The 14,931-nt window shown below is 41.2% G+C and overlaps 3 protein-coding genes across 7 annotated transcripts in view; 2 read left to right on the top strand and 1 right to left on the bottom strand.

The window, feature by feature from the left end:
* VPS35L (VPS35 endosomal protein sorting factor like) overlaps positions 1-966 on the top strand; it is a 56,705-nt gene extending 55,739 nt beyond the window's left edge. For all 3 annotated transcript variants that reach the window (XM_080386660.1, XM_080386662.1, XM_080386661.1), the window contains one exon: positions 248-966. In XM_080386660.1, coding sequence (XP_080242786.1) covers positions 248-346 — 99 coding nt within the window. In that variant the 3' untranslated portion in view covers positions 347-966. The remainder of the gene's footprint in view (positions 1-247) is intronic.
* A 458-nt stretch (positions 967-1,424) lies between these two features.
* On the bottom strand, positions 1,425-12,129 carry KNOP1 (lysine rich nucleolar protein 1). 3 transcript variants are annotated; one of them, XM_080386677.1, is made up of 5 exons: positions 11,655-12,129; positions 8,931-10,317; positions 5,281-5,358; positions 4,708-4,785; positions 1,425-2,504 (listed from the first exon to the last, which is right to left on the bottom strand). In XM_080386677.1, the coding sequence occupies exons 1-5, from the start codon at positions 12,008-12,010 to the stop codon at positions 2,193-2,195; spliced, it is 2,211 nt and encodes a 736-aa protein (XP_080242803.1). In that variant the 5' UTR covers positions 12,011-12,129; the 3' UTR covers positions 1,425-2,192. The 3 variants fall into 3 exon arrangements, with proteins under 3 accessions (XP_080242803.1, XP_080242805.1, XP_080242804.1); XM_080386679.1 differs by lacking the exon at positions 11,655-12,129 and adding an exon at positions 10,729-11,635; XM_080386678.1 differs by lacking the exon at positions 4,708-4,785.
* Positions 11,719-14,931, top strand: part of IQCK (IQ motif containing K) — a 50,152-nt gene continuing 46,939 nt past the window's right edge. Inside the window, exons 1-3 of the mRNA XM_080386709.1 lie at positions 11,719-11,786; positions 12,988-13,043; positions 14,790-14,928. Of these exons, the coding sequence (XP_080242835.1) occupies positions 11,741-11,786; positions 12,988-13,043; positions 14,790-14,928 (241 nt within the window). The 5' untranslated portion in view covers positions 11,719-11,740. The remainder of the gene's footprint in view (positions 11,787-12,987; positions 13,044-14,789; positions 14,929-14,931) is intronic.

Here is a 14,931-nt window from a genome sequence, read left to right as displayed (position 1 = left end):
TGCTGTAATTTTTTTTCAGTCCAGATAATTAAGATAAATGCAGCACTTCTATTTAGTGGAAGAACTGCACGGCGCAGAGCCTTTTAAGATGCACATGATAATGAGCTCTGGAGGAAGAAATGCAAGTGCTCATGTAGCCAGTGAAATTTAGGGAAAACCATGAGTGTCTATTAAAACACCTTCACATTATTAAATGATGGGCTATGAAATGAGAAAAGACACTAAAAATCTTTCTCTTCTTACCCAGGTGAAAACGCTAGAATACATCAAGAGGCAAAGCAAACAACCTGGAATGAGTCACTTGACAGACTTGGCCCTTCGGCTTCCCCTGCAGTCCAGGACCTGATGAATGCCTTTTTTCCAAGGAGTCATCTGTACAAGAGAGCGTGTAGCCAAGGCAAAAAATCACTAATCTAGATTTTGACTGGAGGAGCTGAATGTATTTTTATTTCACTTAGTGTGACAAGATTTACTTGGGCACAGGTAAAGGTAAAACTGTTCGGAGTGCAATAATTTAACCTGAATTTCTGTTTCCGGTTTTACCGCTATGTTCTTATTTTAAATGCTGATTTTTGATTCAGTAAACGGTATTTTGAACCTCTATAGTTGCAAAAGCCTTTCAAAATCTAATCTGTTGTCATTTTAGCAACAAAGGAAAAGGTAATTTGCATGGATCAATTCACAGCCTCCAAACTTCACCGCACTTGCAGAATAGTCTTTCTGCTTTGGGATGCTGCCAACATTGGTTTGGTCAGTTCCAGTAGAAGAGAAAAATGGCTGAGGTGTTACTGCTCTAATTTCTACAGTACATTTTCATGGACATGTTAATGCTTTCATTTTAGTTCAGTGGTGCTTTGTGAAATGGAAGGAATCTTTAAGTGCTGTCTGCAAAGGAAAATGGAAATGTATGCAAAGTATTCTATATTTGCAAAGTACATTATCACTGAATAAAACAATTTGCAGTTAGTCTGTTTGTTCTGAGGTGGTTTCTTCATGTATACAAATTTATCACCTTACCCTTGTGGAATTTAGTTAGATGTACTGCTGTTACACCGAATAAAATGTCACTCTCACCACTTCTGTCCCACGGTAAGGAACCATATTGCTGCTTTTGCTCAGTGGCAGTATTTTAATGACCTAAATCTTTATATGGATATTAAGATAAATTTTTGCACAAAAATGTTTTATTCTCTTAAGGCTAAACAAGTAACGAGTTTTGCTAGGACCATATATTTAAGGAGTTAGCAAGCTGATAATAAATACCACCCAAATTATTTCCTTCTTGTTGCATGTTTTTCATCTCCTCAGTGGTTACTGAAGCAGGGGTACACCCAAAATACATGTTTTTTTGTTAAGGTTGTAAAGAACTAAACTTAGGACCCTTTGGTTCTGGTACAGACTATATATTTAAGCCATATACATGCAGGATTACAAGATACTTATGAAGTTGTATCAACTTGATACAGAACCTTTCCAGCCTTTGGTACATAGCTATTTTAATTACACTAACTTTCCTTACATAATTCTGTATAAAGCACGCATAGGTAACGAAATGATAGTACTGCATGTTATCATGTCCCACTTAAAATGAGCTTTCCCTACTGCAGCTGGACAAAACAACTCTCAACAGCACGTAGATGATTCTTCCTGTTGGACTTGAAAACCATGAACCCTCTAGACTGCTGAGTGGCTTACACTAAGCAGCTGTGGCATGGCAGAAATGGCCCTCTGGGGGCAAATGTACTGCTCTAGACCCAGTGTGGAGTTGTTCCAGATTCTGTAAAATGGAAATTCTTACAGCAGACTTACAAATGTCCCAACCATTCCCCTTCCTCGTGCAGGCACTGATTTTTCCCTGTTGTCTTTTGAGCACAGTATAAATTTGGTTTCTTTATTGATGCAAGACCACCATGAGAGATGTTTTCAAATGTTTTACTACTGGTTTTATTAGTGCAAAAATAGCTCAAAGACAGGCAAAAAGCTCTGGTTAGTTATCAGGAGCAAACATACTGTTTAGCTGAAGTGAGGACCCAGCTCCACATAATCTGGGATATGCAGTTAAAAACTTGTACTAAAAATGCCTCATAAATCAGATTTCTTAAACATCTTGTGATTGATTTCAAGTAAAAAGATGTGGAAAGTAAAAAGAAATTTGTGTGTTGAATTTTCATTCCTTTTATTACTTCAGAGTTTTAATCTTCAAATTTTATAGATCTAGATGTGTATTTGTCTATGTATACTTTTTTGTTAGCAGCAGGTTGAAATCCAAGACCAATTCTTCTATGTTGTTTCAAGTCCATTGCTTTATCAAATTCCATCTTCAGAGCCTGCTGTAACTTCTCCTCCCCTTCCCTGTTCAGAGCCATGTTCGGTTTGTTTGTAGCTGCTGAGAGATTCTGGACGGGCACTGAACCCTTTTTAAAGCCACCCATCAGTCTAAAAAACTTCTTTTCTTCCTCAGAACTTCGAAAAGCAGCTGTACTCCACTGGCCAAACTTTGTATCCTGTGAAGCAAAACGAAGATTAACACTAAAATTAAGTAATACCAAGAAAGACAATTTCTGGGTGTGTACCATGAGAGCAGAACCTGACAGGGCTGACAGAGCTGGGTAGCAGTTTTTCCATAGGTAGTACCTCTCGAAGGAGGTGATAAAAGAACAACATAACCCTGCATGGGTGCATCCTCATTACCATTTCAGTTCATTTAACCTGGAGACAGGGTTTAATGCACTTTCAGAATCTCCTTTCCCTCTGTCTCTAGGAATCTTGGCTTTTCTGCTCTCTGGATAACGTTTACCTAGCTCAAAGAGCCAGGCATTGCACAATCATTTCTCGTATTCTAGGATAATTGTCAAACTTGATCCTTGTTCTCTCTCACTCCATCACTTTGTACAGTTACCTTTTCATTTTCCTATTGCCTAGCTGCTGTTTTCAGCAGTGTTTTGTTGTTAGTTTTGGAGACACTATTCAATCTGGCTTACATGCTCGAAGTAATATTTGCATTCTCATCCCACTAATTACTACTAATACTGTAAGGGTGCAAAACCTGAGGGCATACCCTTATCCAACAGGACTACGAACAGTACTCTTAAAGCCTCCCCTGCCTCTCAGTCTGGTGTACTCTCCTTTCGCTGCATTCTTTAACTAGTGCACTCCTTCAGGATTTTTCTTTTTGCAGATACCGTCTCCTTCCTAAGAATACAGGCACTGTCCAAGTAAAATCAGAATTTGGCCATTTGTGGATAACCCAAGATACATCATATGATTTGGAAAGTTTATGAACTTTCAGCTTACCTATGAGCAGCCTTCACTATCTAAGGATCTGTTTGACTCCTGAGCTAGAGCTAGGAGCTATGCAGTCATTTATAACTATTTTTGCCAGGACTGCTACTCCTGAGTTTTTCTTTAAAATTGGGGGTGATATTAAATGCAAGAATGTTTCATCATTAATTAGACTACATCAAAAGAAAAAAAATGTGAATTTAGCAGTGTGTTTATGTAAGCCTGAAATCCTTCCAACTGAACAGTTGTGGCTTGCATGGAACAGTCATTCTCCACTAGACAGCCAACATGACACAGTATTGCAAGCAAGCTGTAGCAGGTTTCTTAAGTTAAAAAACCACAAGGCTGGAGTATCATTCACTATCACAGGCCAGAATACCTGCTACTGAAAGAAAGCTATCCATAATACTTCAGTATTTTTACCTTGTTCAAAGACAAGGTGCCATATATGCCCAGGTCTGTGACACAGACGCATGCACATACACACATAAATACGTGTCCTCCCTTTGGAATGGCAGACATCTGCACAGATGCAAAAATAATCATGGCTTGTCAAACCCTGTAATTTTTTTTTAAGTGAATTGCTGGCAGGCACTACATACAGTTTTTGCTGCAGCAGTTCCAGCTCATTCTTTGTGAAGCTGATTAATTAGTTTTCATAGCTTCTATTCTTCTGCATACTACTAAATAGAGAGAGATGAGCATCAAAGAACTGAGATCCCCTGCCAAGGATGTAATTTTTCTCAATGACTTCAGAGACTATTAGATAGCTGAGTTCCAGAGCTACTGCAGTCTGCCTCACACTATGTAAAAACCTACAGGAGTTGTTTCTGGCATTTGTTTAAGGTATATGTCAACTTTCTAGGCATATTGGCAGTCCTGTGAAACAACGAAGACTCCTGAGTTCCTAGCAAAGCTTTCTCTTCTCCTGAATCTTACTACCCCTGCTAAACACTACTGCAACAGCTTCCACTAGCTTACTGTAAACCTGTCAGGAGGCAGGCTGAGTAGGATGCAAAAGCAAAGAATAAAGAATCATTTTTTCAAAGAGGTGGAGGAAAGATGTGGAAATTAGGAGAGGAATGACTGTCACACACACACGCTATCATCCCTTTTACCTTTCCACGTGCACCCCTGCTTCTGAATGTTTGCAAAGTCCTCCTGATAACAATTCAGATAGATACAATTCAGTGACTGCTATATCCATAGCCCAGAATTATTTACATTTCAAAGTAAGCAGAAAATGCTTCTCTAGCGATGTCATGGCTCATTCTCCAGAGGAACCAGAGAAAATGTTGCTTTTGAGGACTGATGATGGGTATTACAGCACTGTACAATGCTATCTGCTGTTGTAGTTCACTGGCTGGCTCCCAGACTCCCCTGGCATGGTACTTCCATCAGATCGAGGTCTAAGTTCATACATACCCATTCCATTTTGGGACTGAAAACCTTAGTTTTGCCAGATTCTCTACCAATTTCTTCTTGCAGAGCCTGCCGTCTCACCTAGCGTACAGAAAAAAACAGCACAAGATGCTATCTTCTGTGTGTTAAATGACAGTTAATTTAATTCACCATGAAAAGATAAGGAAAGAATAAAATAGTTATCTTCAGAAATTTGCAAGGATAATTAAAAAGTTGGATGTGATCCTTTCACACTCTACACAAGAATGTGATTTTTCTAGTGGTATTTTAAATGAACATGTGGCTGTATCAGGTATGTTTAATCTTCTAACTGCAGGTAACAGCTACACTGAAACAGCAACACTGATGACAGGCAAAGAAACCTGTGTTTAACCTAGTAAGGTACCGGAAAGATTTTGACATTGACTAGAGCTGTACATTTTGGACTTAACCCATGGAAGGTAAAGCACATTTTAAGCTCTATTTAGGGACATCTTGGCATAGACGAGCAACAAAGCAGGGTTTTTTGTTACAAATTCTGTGCAAACATTAAATGCTGACTTGCTTTAGATCTTGCACAATTAAGACAAAGCATACCTTGTCTATGCTAACTTCATCACAGTTTCCTTTTTTTTCCTGCACAATAGTTACATCACCCACATCATCCACCTGTACCTGTAAAACAGGAAAAAGCTTGTATGAGTATTTTTATCCATTCTCATTAATTTCAAGGTACACAGCTCTGACTATGAAAGTAGTATAAAACCACTAAGCAATACAGTAGTACTATTCTGGGGCAAGAAGAAATAGTTGGATCTAAGCTGGAAATGCCAATTAAACCTGTGTATTTCTCTGAAGAGACTTTCTCCCCAAGGAAGAGATCCTTGATTTAACAAAGAGAATAAGGGATTTTTTTTAATTCACACATTAAAATGAACCTGCCAACATCAACATTTGGAGACATGGTAATTTCAAATCAAACCATTTCATGAAAGCTTACATTTATACTTGAAATAAGGGGCAGAAAAAGTTTTTGAAAAAAAAAATTAAAATTGGTAAGATACTGGCCCCTCTGATGGCACAGGACAAGCCTGATGCATGTTGATCCCACTAGCCACTTAAAAAACCCAAACACAAAAAAACCCAATGAAGAGGCAGCTGCATTGTGCTCCATCTTCTACAACTACAAAGTAGATGATTGTCCCCAAGGAGTCTCCAGACTAGAAAGAGCACAGGGAAAGGTGTGACACATACACAAAGTGCCTCCAACAATGGCAGCCAACGGGACATTAGTTCCACATTTGAGAGCGAGGAACAGGGAGCTGATGTGAAGCGACAGAGCAGCCAGGGCAGGAATGGCTGGGCTGGATGGCAGGAGGTAAATCAGTGGCAGAATCCCCAAGCGCCCAGATACTAATAACACTTCACAAAGTACAGCCCTTCAGCAGCTTTTGCTCCCATTGACTGGAGTTCCCAGATCATTGCTCTCAGCCTTTCTTTTCCAAATTTGTAATAAGGGTAAGATTTTTGGGCATCCAGTGTAACAGGATAAGTAATAAGTCAAGGATAGTGGTAAATTAGAGCCATAAGCTTCAGACCAGCCTGGAAAAGATGGCCAAAAGGAAGATCTATTGATATAGCTACCATAATAATCCAAGCATGAAATAGCCAGGGAACACTAAGACAAGGAAGATTTGTTAATGTACTTCCGTCAGCAGAAGCTGCTGTTACTTTTTTGAGGGTTTACAGTTTCATTTAAAATGATTTACCTCATTTTCCAAAGCTACGCGAGAACACTGTCTGCAATAAGAAGAGCTTATTCCCTTGGATGAAAAGAAAAACAAAACCAAAAAAACCCCACTCCGTTTTACTTTTAGATGGCCTGGAACTGTCTTTTCAGATCTATTAAAACACAAGCAGGAAAACTGTTGTGACAGATTCTGCAAACAGCTGCAACATTGGTTGGGGTGTTTTTGCTGGAAGGTCAAGTGGCAGACACGGAAGGAGGAGGGGTGCACCCCCATGCCTACTAATTTGTAGCTGTTGCTGACCTCCTGAAGGCGATTACCCCCTCTGGAGGTGTGCCAGTCTTCCCCCAACTACATGGAAGGGGAGCACAATCACACGTGGTAGGATTATGCCATCTGTCAGCAAACAACTTCAGAGAAGCACACAACTTGAGTATACTCCTCACTCTGCTCCAGCTGACTGAAATGGCATCCAATGGGAATAATATCAATCATTGGTATTAAGTGGGTATCACTCCACACTGTCTTAAAAACTTACTCTTTTGCTTGTTGCACAAGCCCAACAGAGGGTTTTTCAAGGCATGCAGCAGCATGTGACACTGTAGACTAGAAAATGGTTCAGGACTATGGCACAGGTAAATGGAAGACCAACATTATCAGCTATTTATTACAGCAGTGTCTTTTGGCCTGGCAGGAACTAGATTTCTCTAGAGCTGATTTACCCAGACTTCTCAATCTCCAGTATCTGAAGTGCTTTCTATTATTAAAGAACAGAGCTGAATATGGGAAACAAAAGAGACATCACTCTACACCCTCCTCAATTGTTTACAAGGTATTTGCTGTGTTTTCCATTGTAATTGGCCATGCAAGTTTACATGTCATTGTTAGACTTATCTTGCCTCCGCAGAATGTGAGCAGCTGCAAGAATCCAAATAATGTCTAACAATCTCAAAAGGGCAATGTCAATTTAATCAAAAAATATACTCCAGCAATAAAACCACCTTGTCCTTTGAAAGGTCAAAAGGAGAAACCGAAGTAAAAAGCCCCAAACATCTGCTCACCTAATGACTGATAAGCATACACACTCTCAACACAAACCTTTGTGGAAAAAGCCTGTATCTGGGTCTCCATGAAGGCTGAAGAATCTGCTTATATAAATCTATATTTCATTATTAGCACTAGACACCAGAAAGCTGCCAGGTTTCCACAGAATGTGAAGAAACTGTGTATATGAGTGCATAAAAAAGCAAAGCACACCATGAAGTGTGCTTGAGAGGCGGTTAGCACTATAGCTCACTCCATCCCTGTTCACAGAAATCCTCAATGATGCTTAATAGCTAGTACTCGACTTTTAAACAAGCCAAGCATTCAAAGTTCTTGATAAAAAAAAAAACACAATTGGAATGCAGTTTCCCATTACCTATGAAAATAAACCCAAGCTCCTAATGACTTGCAATGAGCTGTTTTCAAAGTTGTTTAAGCAGCTAAAAATACAGATAGGTATCTGCTGAATTTCTGAGCATCTCACAGCTTAGTGGCTGGGCACGTAGGTACTAACTTTAGGCACTGACATAGCTTTAGAACATAACCCTAATTAAATAAAAAAAGAAGAAAGTTTTTTTTTTTAAAAAGTTAAAGCAATAAACCCAGATCTTAATAGTCTTGATTTCTGGGGGAAAAAATCAAAGAAGAAACCTCTTCTTTCATCAGCTCCTTTCCATGTTGGTTTTCACCTCAGAAAAGGCAGTACTGCAAGACTCTGGGATAGGATTTCCTTTAACAGTCAGCCTGGACACAATTCCAGTTACCTTCAGTTATAATTTACATAGTTCATGTCTATCTATTTTGTTGCACAGATGTATTTTTTTAATTAAGAATTTGGTTTTAGGTTGTTCTCTAGTATTTTTCTATCAGAATTTATACATCAGTGCTTTAGGCCTAGCCTACACTTAGGATTCTTAGGATTTTCTCTAAAGTTTTGTCCAAATAAGACAAGCAGCTTTGGCTAATCTCCCTCTTGCTTCTAATACTATGCAATTCCAGCACTAATGACAGCAACAGCTTGAGGAAGAGTCTAACACACACAGATGCACTCATGCTGCCAGCGTTACCAATCTGCTCAAGTTAAATGACACGGTATTAAAATCCTGTTTTATAGGAGTGTTGCCACTTTGCTAAGAGCAACTTAAGGAGGGATAGAACATTTATGACTCGGACTATTTTGTGCCAGTACTTGCTGTTAGTTTTAGTATTTACATTCTCAGTTGAAACACTAGATGACTACAGCCAGGAGGCATTAAAAAACCTCCAGTGTTTCGCAGCTATTACCTGCTGAAATCAATAGATCAGCTGATCCAGCTCCTCAAAACCCTGAGGTGGCCCCTACTGACCTAAATGTAACCTAAGGGTCTGAAGAGGCACAACAGCCTGCAAAATAGGAAACTCTACCTAAAAAGCTTCCAATTCCTTAGCAAAGATACCCTTTTCATTATAACTTACCAATGTCTTATTTCCCATGTCTTCCCTTCTGATCTTTTTTGTATTTGCTTTTGAAACTGGGTCTTCAGTGAAGTCCTGTGGTGGTTCTTTTGTTCTTTTTTTCCTTTTTCTGTCACAGGTCATGTGATTACTATCACATAATACCTTATCTATAACATCCCCTGTAACACATTCAGCTTGCTCTTTGTTCTTTTTGCGCTCCTTCTTTTTATTGTTTTCTAGTAGTGTTATTATTTGGCTTTTAGATGCGCTGTCATTGTTTAAAGAACCTTCTGGGTATGTTGCGTCCTCCTCCTTTTTCTGATTCTTCTTTTTCTTCTTGATGACTTCATTATTACCCTTGTTATTCTTCCTGCTTTTTTTTCCAGAAAGCTCTTTTTCCTCAGACTCAGCCTCTTGCTGTGCTTGGAGAGGCTCATCAGGAACTCTGTGACTGTGGTCTTGATAATCTTCACATGTTAAGAAAGACACACATTTACTTCTGTTCTTCGTCCTCTTGGTCTCTTTAATACTTCCAGAGTTCTCGGCAGTGTCCTCTTCCTCACTATTTGTCAATGTAATTTCCTGGGAATTCTTTCTTTGCCTTTTTCTGAAGTCACTTAATGCAACGAGGCTCTCGGGAACTCCACAAATGTCCTGATTATCTGCTAGTGGTAAAAAGGAGTTGGACTTACCTTTCTTCCTCTTCTGTCTTCTCACATAAATCTTCCCATCATTCTGGATAACATCTGTTTCATGGGGTTTGCCCATAAAAGCTGTTTGTTGTGAAATGTATTTGCGTTGTTTTTTACAAACTTTTTCAGACTGCTTATGTTCACTGTCCTGGATGTCCTCTAATGACAAAGAAAAAATGCCTTCCTTCTTTTTTTTCTTAGTTACTTTACCATCCAATTCCAAATACAAAGCAGTAATCTTTCTTCTTTTTTTAAAAGTAAATTCATTTTCCTCAGTACCATCTGCATGATGACGTGAAGGCTTCACATCACTACTCTGATTATTCTCCAGTGATAAGCGGGAATGACATTGGACTTTTTTTTTCTTCTTTTTGAGAGTTTTAATTTGTTCCTCTGATTCTTCTTGAGGTTCTGAATCCAGATGGCGTTCTATATTCACAAAGCTTTCTGAATGTGCTAATTCAGAGCTAACCTTCTTTTTAATGCCTTTCTTCTTATTGTTCTTCAGTTCTAATTGGTCTAAACATTCATCTTTTAAATTTTCCTTTTTCTTTACCTTTGTTTTTGTCTCAAGCTGGTCATCCTCAGTTTTAATGACAAATTGACTATCTTTCTCAATTTGAATGATGATCTGGCTCCTGCTACTTTTCAATTTTTTCTTTTTCTGTACAGGTTCCTCACGAACTTCTTTCCTCTTTTTCTGTATAACCATCCTAAAAAACAAAATGAAGATGTTATGAGCACTGCTTCAACAAGATGACCCAAGTCCTAGTCTATTTGGTTTTCCTTTATTCAGAAACCATTCTGTATCTCTTATTGTCCCCAGTGCTTTTTTCCAACTTGACAGTCTGCTTTCTGTGATGGAGGGAACCAAAACCGCATGCAGCACTGCAAGTAACCGTCCACTGGAGTGGTCCAGGGGTTATTCTTTGTCTCGTTCTTTAGTGCTGTCCTAGTTAGTTGGCAACTTTGTCTTTTTGACAGCTGCTGAGTGTGACATTTTCACAGAAATATCTACCCTCTAAAAACCTTTCCTAAATGACAAAGCATGTCTTTACTGACATATATGCATAGTTAAGGTGGTCTTCCACATATGCATGACTTTTCATTTATTTAACACTGACCTTCATAGCACTTTATTGCCCAGTTAGCATTACAAGATCCTTTCAAGGCACCTTAGTCATCACCTTGACTTTGCTTCAGTTTCTGATTTTTTGTCCTTGCTGTCTGTTTCCTTTCTTGGGACATTTACACCTATGGACAGGTTACAGCAGAGAAGCCTTTGGTACCCATCTGGTGGCACTCCCTGCCTTTGCTGAGAAACTTTATTACTACTTGGTTTTTCATTTATTAAATCAGTAACTTAGTAGTTAAGGTGGAGGCTGAGGGAGCTGGGCCTGTTCAGCCCAGAGCAGAGAAGGCTGAGGGGAGTTCTCAAGGTCTGCAAATGCCTTAAGGGCGAGTGCCCGGGGCCGGGCTCTTTTCGGTGGTGCCCAGCGGCAGGACAAGGGCAACGGGCACAAGGTGCGGCACTGGAAGCTCCACCTGAACACGAGGCAGAACTCCTTTCCCTGGAGGGTGCCGGAGCACGGGCACAGGCTGCCCGCAGAGGCTGCGCTGTCTCCTCCTCTGGAGACGTTCAGAACCCGCCTGGATGTGGCTCTGTGTGACCTGCCCCAGGCGACCCTGCTGTGGCGGGGGCTGGGCTGGATGATCCCCAGAGGTCCCTTCCGCCCCCTACCTCCCGTGAGCCTGTGGACCAACCCACGGGGCCTCCCTGGGCGCCTCTCGCCCCGCACCCTGCCGAAACCCTGCCCGAAGCCCGCACGCGCTCGCGCAGGTTCCCGCCCGCGGCGCCCGCCCCGCGCTGAGGGGCCCGGGGCAGCCCCGCGCCCGCCGCACCCCCAGCGCCCCGCGGCGAGGGGCGTCTCCCGCCCCGTTAGACAGAGGGAGCGGAGCGCGGCGCCAACGCGGCTCCAGGCCCGGCGGGGCCCGCCCCGCTGGCAGCCCCCGGACAGCGCGGCTCCCCGCCGGGCCCGCCGCCGCTTACCTGCCGCGGCCACGTGCAGCGCCCGCCGCCCCGGAACAGGAACCGCGGGGACCGGCGCGGCGGTTTCCGCGGTAACGCGGCGCGACATGGCGGCGGGCGGCGCCCCCGGCCTCTGGGAGCGGGTGTGCGCAGGTGAGAGCGCCCCGCCGCCGCGGGCGGGGGGCGGCCCGGCCCCGCTCGGCACCCCAGGGGGGCGGGGGGCGCCGTGCCTCGCCGCCTCGGGCAGGCGGGTGTGCGGGCCCCGCCTCGCTGCTGCCTGAGCCTGGGTTCCCGCCAGTTCCCCTCAGCGCTGCGGCGCCGGGCGGGGAGCGCGGCGGCTGCTCCCGCGTCGCCGCTGCGGGCCAGCCCCGAGGCATTCCCGCTCCCCAGCGCTGCGTGACACTGTTGTCCCCCCTCCTCTGGGAGAAGCGCCCCTTTGCGCGGGGCCCTGCCCCTCAGCCCCCGCAGCGGTGATGCCAGCGCCGTGGGTGCGGGGCTCGCGTTGTCAGAGCCCATTGCTGACAGGAAAAGTCTTGGGCTTCTTCCAGATCCTGAGGGGAGCGGGCTGGTGGGAAGCTGGGAGAGCGGCACCGTGCTTCTGAGGGGCCAAACGGGGCTCTCTTCGTTTAGGACTTGATAATGACTTAAAGGAGGTATTTTGTGTTACAACAGCCATTGTAAATGTAGGAATAAAGTTGCTTATTCTAATAGAACTCAGCTGAGGCATCTGTCGCACACGTGGAATCAGCAGTGCTGGTGAATCTCCTAATTGCAATGGTAGAACAGTAAACTTGCTGGGTTTGGCTGTGGGAGTTCTCTGTATTGTGTAATCTGATCTGTAAGGTTTTTTCATTGTCCCGCTCCATTATTTTTCTTACCCTGATTCACTCAGTAATCTGTGTGGATCATGTACTGCTTTTGCTCTTTTTTTAGTTATTTTGAAAGGGGAGCCAGTAATACTTGGCAATGGCCCGAGGATTTAAATGCTTATAGAGGAATCCAAGTTGAAAGGCACCATTATATACTAGTAAAAAGAACGGTTAGTTCCATGCAAGCGCCTGTGCTTTGCTTACATTAAAATATTTTAAATTATTATTTTGGTTAAAAATCTTTTTCCCAATAAAGGGTTCTTTCGTCACTGAGAGCCTCGGTCTAAATTCAAGCCAAGCCAAGAGGCTTTAAAGTTCTCACTTGTTTTAAAACGTTAGGTTTCATGTTAAATATTCGTTGTATACAAATTTTTATTGTTTCAAGCCAGAATAAATATCTTTAGAAAGTAATGTTTGTTTAGGAAGAAAATAAATATGTTTTTTTAAGTCTTCTGGATAAATGTTATATTTCCTTTTACTTTTAGAGTATGAAGCAGAACAGCCTCAATTTCCAGATGTTCCTGAATCAAAAAAAGGATCTGTGAGTATAGCTCGAGTGAAAAATCTGCATAGGGCTGGTTTTAAAAGATTTTAAATAACTAAATGGGCAAATTAGGTACCCACAGAGCAGGCTCATTCTCAAAATGAAAACAAAACTGTATTTTGCAAACAACTGTGAACCAACAAAAGTAATATTCCAAGTCATTGCTTTTATTTAAAGCAACTTCAATAGCACTATCCTAAAATTAGATTACCAGCTGTGTTTCCCTTGTACATCTTTCTGTCTTTTTGCTGTGACTATCTGCTTCACAGCAGGACTCAGAAGTATGCAAGGATCTCTTTTGAGCAGTGGCAGAGGCAGACTGAGTACTGAAATATGCAGGAGAGGGGAGCAAGTGCAGTGAAGGAGTTATGCCCCAGTTTCACATATGTGATAGGCCACTTAGATGTGGCCATTGAAATTAGTGGAATTAAACCTGATCAGAGTTGTTTGAAGTCTAATTCTGACCAAATAAATTCAGTCTAGGAAGACTTGTTTCGCAGACATAAAAACTTAAGAAAGACAAACCACTTTAAACCTTTGTCCCCAGCAGTTCTAGGAGCAGCAAAATTAATTCTTTTGAGCATCACATACAGATTTAACTTTCATTTAAATTACGCTTTTTTTGTAGATGTTTTATTATTATTTTATTATTATATTTAGGTTACTTTGATATTTTAAAACTATTTTAAGATGTTGTAGTTTAAATTATCTGACAGTTGACCTGTCCTGTTTCCTCAAACTAATCTGGCTTCGTTACAGGCTATTGGTGAATTTCAATAGTGAACTCTGCTTGGGGCATTAGTCTGGGCATGATATATTGATATATTTGAGCATTGAAATGAAATAATATACATTTTTATGTTGATGCACTTTAAAAAAGTTTCCAAAAGGATCATTTTTTGAATTTTGCAGATTATTAAAAAGGAGTCTCTGCTGTCGTTGACATGCAGTGTATTGTAGGTGTAGTGGCCTGATCCCACCACCTGCTTTTCAGTAGCTCATAAATCCAATTGAACTTTAAAGTGAAACACTTTAGGTGACATAGTTTTCATAACATGTTCTCATAGCAAACTGTAATGTGGTGCATTCTAGGGGATAAAAGGATGTAGCTGCCTTTCTATAACAGGTGTAGCTCATTGTCTGTTAAGAGTATTCTGCTGGCTCATTGTAACTGTCTCTGCACTCCTAAAAACCATATGTAAAATTGTGGCCCCTTTTTTTTCATGGTATCCATAATTGTTTCTGTACTATTGGATTTGCATCTGCTCTGAATTTGTCTGTTTGTGCTTTGTTTAGAAGGAAAATTTCTTTTTCTTAGAAGGTGATTATCAGAACTTCTGAACACTACAGAAACATATATTTAAGCTTCTGAGTGGAAAATACTTATTCAGAAAACCTTGTCAATTTTTATTTTCAAAGAATTACTATTTCTTGCAATAGATTTAAATATTTTAAAGTACTTAAAATATTTTTTTAAATTGTGATATCTCACCAGATGCTCTTTAAGAGCAGTCATGTACCTGCTGTTAGGTTTGTGTATTTTTATTGTGCTGGAAACAGCAGAATTTTTTAAAATGTAATTTTTTTCTTGTGAAGTACTTGGAAAATACTGAAATAATTTACTATTTCCATTATAATTCCATAATTTTTCAACTGACCTTATAATTTTTCCTGTTGAATTGGCTTCTATATTTTTTTACAGTCTGATGGGGTATTTCTATAGGTTACATTTATCTTGAACAGGTGTCTTTGGAAGCAGGAATATTGGAGCCATTACATATGGAACAATTTTATTCAGCCCCTGCAGCTGATACTGTTGTCCAACAGTTGCTTCCCGTACCCGAGGCAGCCCCCTTTGCAGAACCACCTCATCCAAAAACGTGTA

This window comes from Falco punctatus, assembly GCF_963210335.1.
Source record: "Falco punctatus genome assembly, chromosome: 4".
In the NCBI taxonomy this organism is placed as follows: Eukaryota; Metazoa; Chordata; class Aves; order Falconiformes; family Falconidae; genus Falco; species Falco punctatus.
The sequence above is the reverse complement of the archived record's forward strand: the minus strand, read 5'-3'. Positions and strand labels throughout refer to the sequence as shown.

What these genes read in the sequence shown, in the direction of transcription:
- KNOP1 (XM_080386677.1), bottom strand. Translation starts at nt 12,010, where the DNA reads ATGCCTCGGGGCTGGCCCGCAGCGGCGACGCGGGAGCAGCCGCCGCGC. An exon ending in ATGAAGTTAGCATAGACAAG is followed by an intron (nt 4,786 to 5,280) that starts GTATGCTTTGTC and finishes TCTGTACGCTAG; the next exon opens with GTGAGACGGCAGGCTCTGCA. An exon ending in TCAGTCCCAAAATGGAATGG is followed by an intron (nt 2,505 to 4,707) that starts GTATGTATGAAC and finishes TTTGCTTCACAG; the next exon opens with GATACAAAGTTTGGCCAGTG.